A 16,777-nucleotide genomic window follows, 5' to 3' on the forward strand; every position below is an offset into this window, starting at 1 on the left:
CAAAGCTCTGCCCCGGGGCTATGCAGAGGATCACCAGCTCCCCGAGGATGTTTCACAGCTCACAGGCAGCTCCAGCTGTTTTCTCTCTTGGAACTGAACTGCACGAAGACAAAATAAAAGTACGTGGTGCACCGGCACCAGAGTCACCTCTGAGCAGAGGACTCCACCTGCCACCCTAGCACTTCACAGCCCTTCCTGTCCCCAGAGGTCACAGCTCCAACCCTCCTTATCATCTCCCCAGCGTGTGGCATAGCCAGCATGGCCAAGGTGGCACCCACTGGGTGTCACTTTAAGAGAACGCCTGGCTCAGAGCCCTGACCCGCCTCTAGGTTCAGCGTCATATCTCTCCCTTCTCTACTCAGACATGTTTGGCACAGGCAGGATGGCATCGCCCGTCTTGCAGAAGCTGGAGGAGAAGCTGATCTGCTCCATCTGCCTGGAGCTCTTCAGGCTGCCTGTCACTTTGCCCTGCGGGCACAACTTTTGCAAGCGCTGCATCAGTGACCACTGGAACAAGCAAAACCAGGCAGCCGCTGGGGCCAAGAAGAGCTACACATGCCCCGAGTGCCGCAGGGACTTTGAGCAGTGCCCAGAGCTGGAGAAGAATGTCAGTCTGTACAGTGTGGTGGAGCTGGCGCGGGATGGCGAGGCACGGGTGTCGGGCACGGAGGGGTGCGAGGTGGCCTGTGGGGAGCTGTGCTCACAGCACAAGCGGCCGCTGGAGCTGTACTGCGAGGACGAGCGACGGTGCATCTGCTGTATCTGCACCGTGCGGCAATGCCAGCAGCACCGGCGGGTGCTCTTCGAGGAGGAACGCTCTAAAAAAGAGGTGTGCACGGTGGGTGGTGGGACATCTCACTGCACAGCAGACCTTGAGGTGCTGGAGCGAGTTCAGAGAAGGGAATGGGGCTGGGGAAGGGGCTTGAGCACAAGTGTGATGAGAAGTGGCTGAGGGACCTGGAAGGTTCAGCCTGGAGAACAGGAGCTGAGGGGAGACCTTCTCACTCTGCAACTGCCTGAAAGGAGGTTGGGCACTGCACAACATCCACCTCCACTGTCCCATGCCCCCTTGTGGGGACATGATGTGCCTCTGTGTACCAAGTTGTGCTTGGCCTCATCTGAACAGGGGGCTGGCACGGGCTCTGGCCAGAGAAATGCCACCAGCACCCGTGCTCCAGTATCTCCCTTCACAGACCCTTTTGAAAGAGTCCCTGGAAAGAGCCCAGGAGGAAACAGAGAGAATCGAGAGGGCGATGCAAGAGCTGGAGGAGCAAACATGCAGCATCAAGGTAATGCCCCAGCCACCTCAGTGCCAGGCAAACAAGTGGGAGCACACTGGTCTAATGGTTTTTTTTTTCCACCCAGGAGTCCTCTGAGGGGTTCAAATCAGTGATTCTGAACAAATTCACCCTCCTGAGGAAAGCACTGGAGGATTTCCAGCGGCAGATGGTGGCCAGGATCGAGCAAGAGCAGACGGCAGCACTGGGGCATGTGGGGGAGAACTGGAGCCTCCTGAAGGAGCGACTGGACATCTTGGGCCAGCACAGGGACAGGGCTCAGCACCTGCTGGCTTGTCCCAATGACAGGACCTTCCTTCAGGTATAATCCTAGTCCCATCTCCTTCCCCATGCCCTCTTGGTGAGGACAGAAATTTGGTCAATCCCTTCCTCAGGGGATATGCCTCCTCAGCCCAGCTCAGTGATGCAATGGGGCTGGAGGAAGAACTGCTTTTGGAGGGGTCCCTGAAAAGTTGGGGGGATGATGCTGGATTGGAGTGGACGGTGCTGCCCACAGGGCCATGAGTAGCATCTCCCACCACCAAACTGCCCAAAGAGGCTCTTCCACCACCAGCAAAACACAAAGTCCTGTGCCGCAGCCCTGCTGCTCCCCGCAGCCTCGTGCTCCTGCTGCACCTGTCCTCTGACCTCACAGCTCATGGTAGAAGTTTTGGGGATGTCCCAGTAACCCACTGGGGAGACACGATGTGTGCAGATGGGATCTGGAGCTGCTGATCCTCCCCAGGCTGGTGCATGGGTGTCTATGTGTTTGTCAGCAGGAGTTTCCCCTGCTCCCAACTCCGGAGAGCCCGGAGGCACTGCTCCCTGTGGAGTTTGATGTGGCTGGCATGGTCCAACCCTTCACTGAGATCCTCACCGACATCTCCAGGCTCCTGCTGGAGGACCTGCCCAGCTCTGTGGCTCCCAAAGCCCCTGACCCCGATGGCCAAGGTAACCCTTCTGCTCACAGGGCCACCCTAAAGGGCTCCAAGTCATCCTGAAACACAGCCTGGCCCATGTCACTGTACTGGGCACATGAGTGCCAGGCATAGGGGGCTGGAGTGGTGACATGCGTCTACTGTTCTGTAGATGAGTATCAATGGGGTGGGAGGAGCCAGGTGGCTTCCCTGTGGTCCCTCCTTGCTGGCAATGCCAAGTTGTGGTGGCACGTGCCCATGTCCAGGCTTGGATACAACGGACTTCCTCCACTGAAGTCAGGAAAGAACAAATTTTTGCGTGACATCACTCAAAATGCCTGTGCCCATCCTCCACAGGCCCGGTGCATCCCCAGGAGCCAGCAGTGAAGTTGGTGGCCCCTCTCCGTGAGTGCCAACTCCGAGCTGAGCTTCTGAGGGGTGAGGACCACGTGGGGGTTGGGAGGGACAGCACCCCGCTGGCATCCCCATCATGCAGAGATTCACCAAGCCAAGCTCTTCCCTGGGAGGAAAGTGTTCCCTGACTCTCCCAATCCTTCTCCCTAAATGTGGAGAAGAGGCTTGCAGGGCTGGGGCAAATGAGCTGGGGGACACTGTGTGGCTGGGAAAGGGTTTTAGCAGCAGCAGGGACCACTTTCCCATGGAAAGTGGGGCTGCCAGTGCCTGGCACCTGTTCAGTCGCTGCTCCAGATCTTGCCCCATCTCCATCCCCTCCTTTCACCCACCTCGGGCATTTCACCTGGGCAGGAGCGACGTGCCTGTTCCCGATGATCCATGTGCCTGTTCCCGATGATCCATGTGCCTGTTCCCGATGATCCATGTTTAGATACAGTGCTTTCCCACAGGCAGACAGGCAACGTCAGCAGCTGGCAACCAAGTGAGCACCCACAGGGATGTGTCGTGGGCTGCCCCTGCTGCCCTGCATGGCACAGCACCAGTCCGGATCCTTGCCCACAGATCCCTGCCCGTGGTTCCCTGCCTGCAGTGACTATCCTCTGTCCAAGGACATGTTCCCAGCACTCCCAGCCACAGTCCTTCATGTCCCTTTCCCTTTCTGGGCCCATCTCGCTCCAGTTCCTTGGGATTTCCTCACTACTCCTTTTCCCATCTCCTCCCTGTTGGGAAGAGGGTTGAGTAATGTTTAGGGCATATTGGTCTTGCCATTCTTGCCAGGGAAGATATTGATGCCTATGGGACCTGTAAGGATTCCTTCCATCAGGCCCTACAAAATGTTCTCAGGGCTATTAATAGGATAAAAAATATGTTATTTATGGGGAGCAGGCATAAGCCCAGCACAGCTGGTCAGGCCTGGTTGCTACAGGAGAAAGGTGATGTGCTGGGGGGCCAGCAAGTGCCTGCATCAGCAGTTATTGCAGCTGGTGCAGGGGAGGGGAACCCCCTGCAGTACTTGCTCAAAGAACACCTGGTTTTCTCCCCCACTCTCCACCCACGCTCATACTTTTTGCTTTTAATATCAAGTGCATCTCTTCCAAAATGACCACAGAGCCATCACTGCCTGCTGGCTGTGAGCTGGGCTGTTCAAGGGCTGCCCAAAGTGTCACATCTTGGTGCCTCTCTAGCTATTTCTGGGCTGTTTCTGTTCCTTGTGGTAGGTGGGTGGGCAGGTATTGCACCTTCCCCTCCTATTTTGGGAGCCAGACCTATGCACCTTAGATGATGTCATCACTGAGGGGGCTCATGCCAAGGGCATAAAGGTCTGATGAAGCATTTCAGCCTCACCCATGCTGTTCCTCTCCTCAGATCACCGCAATCTGACCTTCGATCCTGAGACGGCCAACAAATACCTGGAGCTGTCGAAAGGTAACCAGAAAGCCAAGCACAGCCACGGCACTGTCTGTAAGCATCAGGAGCAGGGATCCCGCTTCGAGCCCTGGCAGGTGCTGTGCACGCAGAGCTATGGCTGCGGCCACCACTACTGGGAGGTGAAGATCTCCAGCCACTCCGTCATCCTGGGGGTGACCTACCACAGCCTCCCCCGGCAGCGGCAGCAGGGCCACAAGTTCAACATTGGGCTGGATGGGGGCTCGTGGGGGTTGCAGGTGAGGGAGGATTGTTACCTGGCCTGGCACAAGGGCCGGGCGGAGAAAATCCAGGAGCAGCTGTATCAGAAGCTGGGGGTCAGCCTGGATTACAACAAGGGGCTGCTCTCCTTCTACGGCCTCGGGGAGAGGACACAGCTCATCCATTCCTTTCATGATGTCTTCACCAAGCCCCTCTATCCCGTCTTTTGGCTCTGCGAGGGGCGAGCGGTGACGCTGTGCCAGACATACTGAGCCGGAGCCACTGCGCTGCTCCGTTAAACTGGGCTGGCAAGCCCCAGGTTGGTGCCATAGCCCAGCTGCAGCTGAGGGCTGTCATAGTGGGACAAGTGGTGGAGTGCAGTGTTTTAACAAGACCTGATGAGGACAAACATGCAAGTCAATGCCTTCTGATTTGCATATGTAAATATTATGCTGGTGACACAAGTCAGGGCAGGGGCAAGGCTGCAGGGTGAAGGGCTGTGCTCTCACGGTGGGGGCAAACACGCCCGGTGCTGTGTGTGGGGGTACACGTGGGTGCCTGTCCCTGCAGACGGTGCGATGGTGGGCGATAGGGAAGGGGAAAGAACGAAGTTTTCCTCTTTCTCCCATTCCAGACAAAGCTCCCAAGCCTGGAGAAGATTCGGGGTGGGGAGGGCCGCGGGGAGGGGGGAGCTGCAGCCCCACGGGAGTGCTGCGGGGCAAGGCAAGTGCTCCCCCAGCACTCCCCACACCCGGAGGCAGCACATCTCCCAACAACCGCGGGGAGCGCAGCCCCAGCCCGGCAGCAGCAGTGGCTCCAGGGGCGGAGCGGGCGGGCGGGGCACGGCGGCCGCCCGCCTCCCGCTGGGGTTGGGGCCGGCGGGGCCCGGCTGGTCGGGGCTCTCAGGGATGGAGAAGGCGCCTGGGAGCGCCCCGTCGTCCTCCGCTTCGGCGTTGCGGCTGGCGCTGGCGGTTCCGGGGCTGCCCGACGGTCCCTTTTGCTGCCCCATTTGCCTCGACCTGCTGAAGGACCCGGTGACGGTACCGTGCGGGCACAACTTCTGCCAGGGCTGCCTGGGGGCGCTCCGCCAACGGCCGGGCCCCCCCGACGGCAGCGGCGGAGCGGGCGGGGCTGCCCGCTGCCCGCTCTGCCAGGAGCCCGTCCCCGCAGCCTTGCGGCTCTGCAAGAACCGCGCCCTCTGCGAGGTGCTGCCGCTGCTGGCAGCCGCCGCCACCGCTTCGTCCCCAACGTCTCCGGCGTCCTCAGCCGCCGGGTCCCCGATGGCACCGGGGGCTGAGGAGGAGGATGCGGCGGGGGAGGAAGGAGCGGCAGTGCTGTGCGACGTGTGCCCAGCGGGGTCGCGGGTGGCGGCGGAGCGATCGTGCCTGGTTTGCCTGGCTTCTTTCTGCGGAGCCCACCTGGAGCCCCACCACCGCGCCCCCGCCTTCCGCGCCCACCGCCTGGTAGCCCCGCTGCGGCGGCTGGAGGAGGGGCTGTGTCCCCGCCACCTCCAGCCACTCGACGGCTTCTGCCGCGCCGAGCAAACCTGCGTCTGCGCCCGCTGCCGGGCCCACGAGCATCAGGCTCACGACGTGGTGCCCCTGGAGCGAGAGCGAGAGCACAAGGAGGTGCGTGGGGTGCCGGTCGGGACGTGGGGATCCTCACGGGGGATTGCCCCAGCGGGTGCGGGAGGGTGGGTGCTGTGCTGGTGGGACGCTGGTATGAGGGTGTCCACATGGGGTGCAGTGCTGGCGGGACATCCTGGGAGGGGTTGGGATGAGGCAGGCTGAGTGGGGACCCTGCTGCACCCCTGTCCCTGTGTGAGACCTAATCCTAGTATGGGGGTGTCCATATGGGGTGCAGTGCCAGTGGGGCATCCTGGGGGACGTGGGGTGCGGCACCCCAGGGGGGGTTCATGCTGCGCCCACATCCCCATGGGAAACCTATTCTCCACATGGAGGTGCGCAAATGCAGCACTGGTGGGATGCTGTGTGTGGGGTGGGTGCTGTAGTCCTCTCCCCTTGTGAGACTCCACTCCATGGCAGGCATATGGACAGGGTGCTGTGCCATAAGGGCACCCTGTGGTGTGGGGACAGGACGGGCAGACATGGACAGACATTAGGGGCAGACCCGCTGCCGGACAGCCCGTGGGGTTTGGTCCCACTGTGGGGTCAAACTCGCAGTACCCTGGGTGCAGGGCTGGGGGCGAGGGCGCCTGGGACACCCCGCGGTGGCCGCCCCTGCGGTCATGGGGCTCCCGTCTTCGCTGTCTCGTTCCCACAGTTTCGTCAAGGCGGTTTTTCTCCGCACGCTGGCAGCCTGCCCGGCCGCCGCTCCCGCTCCTCCAGCCCTTTGTGTCCTGGTGTTTTGGCAGTGGGGTTTTTTCCGTCACTCCCATTCCCAGATGAGGCTGAGTCACCTCCCAAATTCACACCCACGAGCCTCCCTGGGAGCCGAGGCTCCCAGCCCAGCACGGCGCTGCCTTCCTGGGCATGGCTGCCTCGAGTGCATGGGGCCTTTGCGGGGCCACAGTCAGATGGGAGCCTGTGAGGCTCATGGCATGGTGGCATCCCTGTGTCGACATGGGGCATTTGAAGACCTTGTTGGGAGGGTGTTTTTTCCAGGGAGGAGCCTGGGGGCTGTGGACATGCTGGCAGGGAACACAGTAGCAGTCCTGAGCCAGCTCCCGCTCCTTCACAGGCTCTTGGGACCGCAGGAAAACCCTTTTGCCGGCATTATTAGTCATCAGGTGCCTTAAAATAGAAAGTGCATATGATCCTAGCCTCGAGGAGCTGTCAGGCCTCTGCAGGCTCTGCTTAACATCACCTGCATGGCCTCTGCAGCCGCTCTGTGCCACTGCCCTGCAGGGTGAGGACGGATGGGGAAGGTGCCTGTCTCCCCTCGCCGGGCAGGAGTGCCGCAGGGAGCTGGGGGCTGAGCACCAGGGAGGAGCTGACGTGGTTTGGGGGTGCAGTGCCTTCCCAGCTCCCAGGGGACCTGTCCTCATGGCTGGTGCTAACAATAGTGCATCAGGAAACTCCACGTTCGGACAGTGCTTCCTTTGCAGCCTCGCAGCACCCTGTGCTCCCCAGCCAGTTTGCTTTGCTCCTAACAAGATATGTCCAGGGGACTCGGTGCCACATTTCTGGAGTACTCCAGATCTGCCTTCTGGCTTCTCCACCCATCCCAGGCAGGTTTTTCCCAGTTTTGGGGTACACACTAAGAGCACGCAGCTTAGCTGCACTTGCTGCAATCACTGCCTGATTATTTTGCTTTCAAATTCCTAATTTGTTTGGTTTACGCTGGGACCGGGGTGAAGAGCACAGAGCTGGGTATGGCCCTTTGCAGCACAGCTGCTCCTTTAGTTGTCCAACTGAGACTGGATGTTTGCAGTTTGGATGTTGCAGGGAGAGAAAATGGGAAAACAACTTGCAGTCTCCTGCACCCTTCACCTGAAGCCTGATAGTGAGATCGCAGTCAGAGAGGGGCCTGCAGGTTGAATTTAGGGAGAGGCAGGGTCCTCTGTGCCTCCCTGCTACTGGAATTGGGGGACAGAGCTCAGCATTTGTCCTTCATGCCCACAGGCCCAACAAGCCAAAGTCCTCAGCGATGCAGAGAACGAGCTGGAGGAGCTGGCAGTCACCATTGCACAGGCCAAGAAGATGGTGGAGCTCATTAAGGTGATTCTGCGATGGCTTCACTCTATTAGCATGGTGGCAAAGGGGCCACAAGCTTTTAGGGTGCATGGGGTGGGGAGGTGGTGCTCACAGGGAAGCAAATGCTTCATAAAATGCTGCTGACTGCAGCAAGAATCCCTGAGGGTCCTTGTTCTTAATTGTTAAGCCTCATGGCATCTCTGGTTACTTTTGTTTGCAACCTGGGAGGATGGACGGGGCAAGGACTGTGCTGGGGCATCCTCTGGCTCTTGCACCTTATCTCACTGGGTTTGTGGTTGCTTTTGGCCCTTGTGCAAACATGTCACTTCACCACGTGGGGACACAGGATGTGGTGGAGCTGTAAGCAGCCGTGCAGCCATGTCCCTCGACACCTGGGTTCTAAAGTGCTCCAAGCTCTTGAGTGAAGGGGGTTACAGGGTGTCAGGGGGACCCCACAGAACTGAAAACTGGGTGCTGGGCAAAGGTCAGGGGTGCTCTCCAGCACCCTGCCTGCAAGAGGTGACCCCGACCCCTTTCTCTTTGCACTCAGAGCGCTGCCACGAAGGAGAGGGAAAAAGTTGAGAAGCTCTTTGCAGAAGCCTCCAAGGTCCTGGCCACCTTCCAGAAGGAGGTGGCCAGTTTCATCGAGGACGGGGAGCGCTCCATGCTGGAGGAGGCCGAGGCTGATCTCCGCTGGAAGGAGGAGAGGCGAGCTAAGCTGGCCCAGTGCAAGCAAAACCTGGAGAACGTCCCCAGCACCAACACCATCTACTTCCTTCAGGTGCCTGGGTGGGGTGGGGTGAGGAGAAGTAGCTGATAATGTTTTTGGGGGTTTTGTCCTGTTTCACATGGGTATCAGCCTTGTGATGTGAGGGCTGCATGATCTCGGTCCTATTGGGACAATCCTCTCCCCTCCCTGCTCCTGGGGGGACCAGGTGGCCAAAACTTTCTCCTCCATCACCCCCACCTCCATCCTAACTGTGACTCAGGAAAAGCTGATGTGCTGCCCAGGCTGGGTACCCAGGTGTGGGGAGCAAAGAGTGAGAAGTTGGGGTGCCCCGCTGCCCCCATCCAGCAGCCCAGGGAGAGGAGACCTTTTTGGGAGGAGATGCTGCTCCCTGTGAGGTGGGCATGCTCTGGGTCCAGGTTTGAAAGGGAGTGAAGAGAAGGTGCCAGGAACACGTGGCCGGGAGAGCGCTCTCCTCCCTTCTGCAAAGCTGTCCTTCGGCCAAGTCCTGCGAGCTGCCAGTTGCCAAATCCTCTGGGGCAGGGTGGGGTTGCGGAACAAGAGACAACTTTGGCTTGTTTGAAACCTCCTGAAACTCCTTCTTTTTGGCTCAGGAATTTCAGGCCTTAAAAGTAGCCATGGAAGAAAACCTCTCCCCCGTGCTGAGCTTCCAGAATGAGCTGAACTTCACTAAATGCGCACAAGCTGTGGGCGCTGTGAAGGATGTGCTGTCTGCTGCCTGCAAAAACCAGTGGGACCGCTTGCAGGGGAAAGGAATTGACGGGCTGAATTTCCAAGAGACGGAGGAAGGTTTGTGCTCACTCAGCCCCTCTGCCTGGAGGTCACCCCATCACCCTCCATCCTCCCTGCGTAGGTGGGAGATGCTCGGTGGCTCCTGCGAGCGCTGGCCCCTCTCCCACCAGCCCTGGAAGCCACCCGGCACGGTTGTGCTGCACGTTGCACAATCCCTGTCTGGGCTTACGCCTCGTTCTTGAGGTTTTATGAATTTTTCCACAGAGACTGGAGACTGGAGAGGCAACAAACAAGCTGGGAGTTAGGCAGGGCCCTGCGGGAGGGGGCAAGTGGCCAAAGTGCCCTCCCATGAAAGGTGACTCTTCCTTCCCAGGACAGACGATCCTCTTCATGGGGCTGGCTGTGGGTTCCCAAACCTGCCAGTATTAGAAAACCACCACAGCAGCTTTCTCCCGTTCTTTCTTGTTTAGCCTGAGCGCTCTCTCTCATTTTTTTTGGATGCCTGTGGGAATTGCAGACAGTTCCTTGCCCCTGCTCTGCCCATTTCCCTGGGGTGGCAAAGGCGGCATGTGTCCTTTCGCATGTCTGCTGGCAGGGATGTGCTGGGGGAGCTGGGGACGCCAGCCAGGGCTCAGGGGGGTGTCAAGTGGGGGGTGATGCTCCAGTAACACCCTTGTTTGTGGCATTGGTTTCTTCGCTGATGGCAAACCCTTCTGTCCCTCTCTCTGCAGCATTGTCCGAGTCTCGATTTCCAGACAAGTCAAACAATCCCGCCTGCCTGGAGAGCCGTGATTACTTCCTGAAATGTAAGTGAGGGACTTTTGCTTTGACAGTTGTTGCTAAGATGCATCTTCCCTTTCCTTGGCACCGGCCAGCTCCTTCCCCTGTGCCCGGCTGGTGCTGGTCCCAAGCTGATGGCTGGCAAGAGCGCTGCCGCCACCGGAGGAAATATTGCTCAGCTAACAAGGAAGCCTCCTGGCTTTCCTGACAACAGTCATAATCTGTTTAGGTGATTTTTTTTTTCCTTGTCTGTGGTTCTGCCACAGCTGCCAGTGGGGCTGCAGGCGTACCGTGTAATTTCTGCTCCCTTCCAGCCCTTGATGAGTTGCATCCTCCATTAAATTAGATCAGTTTGTGCATCTGCTTTGTTTGCTGCAGAGCAGTGGTCTGGTGAGGGTCAGCTTCAGCGGCAGCAAGCAGAAGGATAATTCATAGAATCACAGAATCATTTTGGTTGCAAAAGACCCTCAAGATCAGCAAGTCTAACAATTAACCTCCCACTGTCACTAAACCATGTCCCTAAGAACCTCATCTCCGTGTCTGATTCTGTGATTCTGTGGTTGAGCTCATTGAGCAGTCCCTCTGCTTCTGCCTGTATTCATCCTGCTTATGGAACTGTCACCTCTTTCAGCCCCTTATCCTCATCAGCTGGAATTGGCTGTAGGATTTAAAAGCAAGGGGACAGAGTGATGGTGGAAGTCAGAAAGGATCATGCTAATCGCTGAAGAGCTGGAGCAGGAGATCAGAGCAGGGAGGGTTGGGGGGATTTCCTCCCATTTCCCTCCTCGTCCTCATTTCTCCTTCTTGCCCCACACAGTTGCCTTCATCATTGACCTGGACAGTGACACGGCTGACAAGTTCATCCAGCTCTTTGGCACCAAAGGGGCCAAACGGGTGCTGTGCCCCATCCCCTACCCAGAGAGCCCGACGCGGTTCATCAACTGCGAGCAGGTGCTGGGTGTAAACCTCATGAACCGGGGCAACTACTACTGGGAAGTGGAGCTCATCGATGGCTGGGTCAGCATCGGTGTCATCGCTGAGGACTTTGACTCCCGGGCGTCCTACAACTGCGGACGCCTGGGGCGAAACACCAAGTCCTGCTGCCTGCAGTGGAACGGACAGAACTACGTGGCCTGGTTTGCGGGCTCTGAGTCGGTCATCCAGCAGCCATTTTTCCACACAATTGGGGTGTTCCTGGAGTATTCGGAGAAGGCTTTGACCTTCTACGGGGTCAAGGACTCCAAGATGACCTGCCTGCAGCAGCTCAAGGTCTCCCATGTTGCCAAGGGTCAGTGTGACCCATTCCAGCACAAGATCAACCACCATTTCCCTTATCTTTTCTCGTGCAAGCTGAAACCAGCCTTCTTCCTGGAGAGCGTCGATGCCCACCTGCAGATTGGGCCGCTGAAGAAAGATTGTGTTTCGGTGCTAAAGCGTAGGTAACTGCCCGGAGAGCGGGACCATGGGAAGACCCACAGGGGTCTCTCCTGCAGTGTGTTGCCGCTGTCACAGCTTCTCTTGGTAGCGTTGTGTTTCTCTGTGGCAGCTTTCCCTCCTCCCTCCGTGTGCTGCTGGTGACCCAGGGGTGGATGAAGCGGTCTGGTGGGCAGAGCCGCGGGCTGGGAGCCGGGATGGAGCTGGATCCGAGTGCCGGCTCTGCCTCTGGGCTGCTGAGAGAACTTGGGCGAGTCTCTGTGCTGCTTCCTGCCCCTCAGTTTCTCTTTCTGGACATCAGGGACTGCGAGCCAGCCTTTCTTGGTAAAGTGCATTGCTCAGGAGAAGTGCCATGTAGATTTGAAGCTGTGTCTTGGCCAGCTGGCGGGCTGCCTGGTCCCTCTCCTTAATATCTGCTCGCGCTGCCCTGGCGACTTGCACAGATGCTCCGCTTTGTGCCTTATCCCGATCTCTGTGTTGCTGCTGCTTTTTTAAGCACCAGCTCATGAGCACCTTGCGCATGCTCCTTATTGAAAGTGCCTTTGAAGTAGCAAGCCCAGCATGGACTGGGCAAACCCCCAAAGCAGATGTGGTCGCTTCCCCAGTGCCCATATCACCGTTGTGCCTTGGTGTGGGGGAGCAGAGGGCTCTGGGGTGGGTGGGATGCAGAGGAGCCGGGCAGGTGCAGGGGCGATGCTGCGGTGATGGAACACCTCTCCTTGCAGGGCTGAGCACCCATTAGTGCTGTACATGTGAAACGAGGAGCTTTGTCCTCCCTCGCACTGTGGCCGGTGGGTGTTTTGAACCCGGTTTGGAGCCAGACGCTCATTTAGGAAAAGCCCAAATGATCCCATGTGTGTTGGAGCCCCATGACCTTGAGACTGTTCCCCACCGCAGCCAAAAATCCCAGCTGGGAAAGGGGAGAAACCTCCTGCAGAGGAGCAGCAGCACCGTTCGTGCCTTGAGATGGTGAGGCGAGCAGCACAGAACAGTTTTGAGGATGTGCTTTTAGGAAACACGTTCCTCAGAGCTGCTTACTGAAGCTTTATAGCCAAATTTCCCCATATTTGTGATGACCATGCTATTTTAGGGGATTTCAATACTATTAAACTCCCAACTCTTAAAGCACCATGGGCACACTTGAGCTGTAAATGTACTGCTTAGCTTAGAGAATTTTTTAAGTGACAAAGAGGTGCTGTGAGTGTGTCCCGGGGGCAAATGGTCTGTTTCAGGGACGGCTATGAGCGCATTGTTAAAAGGTGCAGCATCAGTTGGTTATTTAAATGACCCTTTGGCAATAAGTAACAATTAACAAAAACTGCTCTCAAGCAAGCGTCCCCTCTGGGAAAGGTGGAAACTTGAGGTTGAGAGCCAAAAATGCCAGTTCATATGTCCTAAGGGAGCCTGTCCAGAAGAAAAATACAGAAATCCCGCCTGTAAGGGCAGCACAGTGCAGCCCCTGTCTCAGCGCAGCGCGCCTTTCCGCAAGTTTGTTTTCTCTGGGATTAATTTGGTACCTACCTCCCAAAGCTTGCTTTACAGTATCGTAGTGCTGTGTAATAGAGACCTAGAGAGAAAATATATTGGCTCAGGTTCTTTGCTGGTGTGAGTGAGTCAGTGATGATGCATCAGTGGTCAACAGGGATGGAAAATGGCCCGTTTAGCTAAATATATGAAATATATATATATATATTCCCCAAAGGATATGCTGGAAATCATAGTGGTATATTCAAGGGGAGCTGAGATAAAAAAGCGAATGTGAATAAAAAGGCAGCCACAAAGCCGAGAGGTTTAAAGGTAAAGCCACGTTTGTATAAACACTGAGGCTTAAAGCGCTTCTTTACTGTAACTTGTCTGCCAGCACTGCCAAGTCCTGCTGCTGTGGGAAGAGGTGCTGACCCCGCCAAACGGCCCTTGTGGGGTCTTGTTTGGGGGGCGCTGAAGAGTCCGAATGCAGCTGCTCCTCCCCAGGGCAGGGCTGGTGAGTTGGTCTGGGAGGGGGACCATTGGCATGTGTCTGCAAATCCCTGCTCTTCCTCCTCCTCCGCATGTGGCAACTCCTAAAATACTGCCAGCGGTGCGAAAAGGGGAGGTTGAGCTTCAGAGTGAAACCTTCGGATGAAATCTTGGCTTTTCCCGGCCAGTGGGAATGCTGCCCAGGCTTCTGTCCAGATGGGAATTCACTCCCCATGCCCTGAGCTCCTGCCTCAAAGCCGCTTTGTTTGGCTCACCCCGGGTCGCTCTCCTGCAGAACTCAGCGTTAGCACGAGATGTCAGCGGTGACACAGCGCAGGCGTCGCTGCTGTTTTGCTAACGCCAGACAGGACTCGGTATCAGAAACGCCTCACCAGATAAGAAAGGTAGAGATGTGCAACAGCCCGTGTGTGGTCACGTCCCAGGAGGAGGAGGAAGGTAACCTTGACCGCTGCTGCACGCCTGCAGGAAGAGATCTCGCATGCGGGCTCCCATCCCAGCTCTGTCTGGCCCTGAAATCTCATTTATTCAGGCAAAACTCCCACCATTCCCAGCGAGGAGTTTTGCCAGAGTAAATACAGTGAATCTGGGCTTTTGCCCCGTTTCGTGGGCGGATTGATCGCCCTGTGGGGAAACCCGCGCTCCAGCCACACGTCCCTCCCTGCTCCATGTTGCCTAAAGCACAGACCCGAGTCTCCGAACTCCTTGAGGGTTTGGGATCGTTTGGTGAGATCCTAAATTTTTCCCTTTTCATCCTGAAACCATGTAGGAACAGCTTATGGGGACACAGCTGGTGTTTGGGCTTTGCTGCTGGTTGTGCTGCTGCTTTTGCTTAATTCATCTCTGCCCTGAGAGCTGGGATGCAGCTGATATGCAGCTTTAGGGGGGATTTTGGGGAGTTTTGAGGGCTCCTGGAGATGCGATGCAGTTGGGAAGTGCCACCCAACCCTCTCTTTCCTGCTTGCTGCTTTTATCCTGCTTGGAAGCTCTAGAAATCCTCATGGTTTAGGGCATAAAGCAAATTCTGACCTGTTTGAGGTGGGAGCAAATCCCCCTGGGGTGTTGGCCCAGAGTTTGCTCTACATTGCCAATAATTTGGGGTGCAAACTGGAACGAGTAGGAAATGTGCACTATGCCAGCTCTGACTCGCTGATTTTGCTGCGAACGAAGGGCTAAATGTGGCGTTTGGTGTTTAGGTGGGCAGGTGGCGCTTGGCAATTCGAACGGCCTTTCTGTATTCCCTTGAGTTATTTCTGCTGTCACAGAGTGTTCCTCTTTTTAATAGGATTTTTTAAATATAGTTAATGTAGAGTATTTTACAATGTGTGAAAAAACTATAACAGAATAATATAATTATGTTAAAGACTATGATTTGCCATTAAACGTTTCACAGACATCACTCTGGGTTGTCTTTCCTTTAAATACACTAGAGCTGTCCCATTCATTATCTCAAGTGTATTTTTCTGTGTCCTGTACATCTGTCGTAAAATAACACAGGTTTTATTTTCCATGTGTTTCTAAGGGAATTGTGCCAAATACACATTTTTTTATTGCTCGACTGCAAAAGGAGCGGAAGAATCCTAAAATCCAATAACAATATTGTCAGTTCTGGGCAATTCAAAACAGTGAATTGTCTCGGTTGTCTCTCCTACCTCCGTCCTCAGCTTAGAAATAACAAAGATGGACAGATAAGGTAGTTTGTCCTCAGTGTTCTTGGCTTTTAGAGCCTTAGTTCGTGCGAGGTGGCAATGCTTCAGCTGGGCACTCCGGTGGATATTTGCTACTGACTTTAATAGGAGAGGAATCAAGGTTGTTTCTTAAAAGGGAAACTTACAGCTTATTGAAAAAAAAGCGGATATGAAAAGCACAAACTTGCTCTTTTCTTGCCAAGAACTGTACAGATTATGTCACTGTATTTATTTAAATCTGTTTTCCATTATGTAGCTTTTCTGCTTCCCCCGCGCCCCCTCTGGTTCTCAGGCGCTCAGACAGGGCTGGGCTGCAAACGCTGTAGGACAAAGCTCAAACCAATATAAAACGTTATTATTTAGGGCAGAAAAAAAGAAAAATAGGGTAGCATATGCTCTTAACATATATTTGTATATTATTGATATACAGTTTTCAGTTACTGATATGAGTTTTATTAGTTTATGAGTTACTGATATGAGGTTTATTAGTTTTGCAGGGCTTCTATTTTAAATGAAATTATGCAATAGCTGTTTTTTTTAAGAGTTCCTCCTGCTTGCACACCTGGAGGCGGGAGATCATACCCTAACAGTAGCTCTGCAAATGCTGCAGGTATTTTCCTGTTCCCGGATTCCTGACAGACAGACAGACAGACAGACAGGGTCCTGACTTGTTTATAGGGCAACTGGTTAGTCCTTCCAGTTCAACGCCTTCCAATATAAAGGCATAATTTGGGGATGTGATTGATTTCAGCCAATATCAGGCTCAAAAATCCATTTGCAAGGGTGTGGAACACAAAATGTGACATTAGAAAAATGTTGGAAATGGAGAATTTTAGCTGTTCAAGGGGCTGAGCCTCATTTCGTGTGCAGCACCATCACATATGTGGGACGGTTTTTATTCTGCGCTACCAAACATCCGAATTCTGCCCATCCTGCCTATTGAAAGTGCAATTTTTGTCTCCGTTTCATTTAATTCTGGGCTTTTCCCTCGGAGATCCTGCCAAACGGTGTTAAAAATCACTTGTGTTTGTGTGGGATGTCCAGACAGCCCCTTCTTGCAGGCAGAACTGGACAAACTCCTGGGGAAAACGTTTTACCCACTAGTAAGCCAGCCAGGAAATGTCTGCAGGATAAAAAATGAGGTGTAAACCGCAGCAAAATACAGCATTTTGATACAAAAAGCTGATTTGAACGGTGTCGGCGCGCTCTGCGAACTCCCACCCACAGAGCGGCTGTGCCTGTGCGAGCAAGAAAGCCGGAAAAAAAACGCTGCCAAGCTCAGGCGGGCTCGAAATAACTTAAATCATTTTATTATATATGGTCAGCGGGACGTGTGATGGGATGATTAATGGGTTTATAAACACGCTGGAGAGCTCTCCCAAAAAGGAGAGGCGAGGGGGTGTCATGGCGGCTGGCCCGCGGACTACAACTCCCAGCGTGCCCCGCGCGGCCCGACCCGTCGTGCCTCGCTCCCGCCGTGCTGCCCGGCGCCCGGGGCCGCGCATGCGTAGAGCGGGCCGGGCGCCGTGAG

General features: G+C 55.6%; 2 protein-coding genes across 5 annotated transcripts; both read left to right on the forward strand.

Moving 5' to 3' along the window:
- Positions 1 to 364: 364 nt before the first annotated feature.
- Positions 365 to 4,637, forward strand: TRIM65 (tripartite motif containing 65; the record flags this gene model as incomplete). Of its 4 annotated transcripts, XM_080356666.1 has the most annotated exons (7): positions 373 to 829; positions 1,179 to 1,289; positions 1,366 to 1,599; positions 2,054 to 2,228; positions 2,552 to 2,632; positions 3,974 to 4,033; positions 4,126 to 4,569. In XM_080356666.1, 7 exons carry the CDS (start codon positions 383 to 385, stop codon positions 4,428 to 4,430), a joined length of 1,413 nt encoding a protein of 470 aa, XP_080212792.1. In that variant the 3' UTR covers positions 4,431 to 4,569. The 4 variants fall into 4 exon arrangements, with proteins under 4 accessions (XP_080212789.1, XP_080212792.1, XP_080212790.1 ...); XM_080356663.1 differs by having other exon boundaries at positions 365 to 829; positions 1,194 to 1,289; positions 2,057 to 2,228; positions 3,974 to 4,637; XM_080356664.1 differs by having other exon boundaries at positions 3,974 to 4,637.
- Positions 4,638 to 5,142: 505 nt separating this feature from the next.
- On the forward strand, positions 5,143 to 12,270 carry TRIM47 (tripartite motif containing 47; the record flags this gene model as incomplete). The annotated part of the gene is made up of 6 exons (XM_080356709.1): positions 5,143 to 5,862; positions 7,819 to 7,914; positions 8,441 to 8,671; positions 9,232 to 9,427; positions 10,102 to 10,176; positions 10,968 to 12,270. The coding sequence occupies 6 exons, from the start codon at positions 5,143 to 5,145 to the stop codon at positions 11,591 to 11,593; spliced, it is 1,944 nt and encodes a 647-aa protein (XP_080212835.1). The 3' UTR covers positions 11,594 to 12,270.
- Positions 12,271 to 16,777: the final 4,507 nt, after the last annotated feature.

The sequence above is a fragment of the Nesoenas mayeri genome, assembly GCF_963082525.1.
Source record: "Nesoenas mayeri genome assembly, chromosome: 19".
Classification (NCBI taxonomy): Eukaryota; Metazoa; Chordata; class Aves; order Columbiformes; family Columbidae; genus Nesoenas; species Nesoenas mayeri.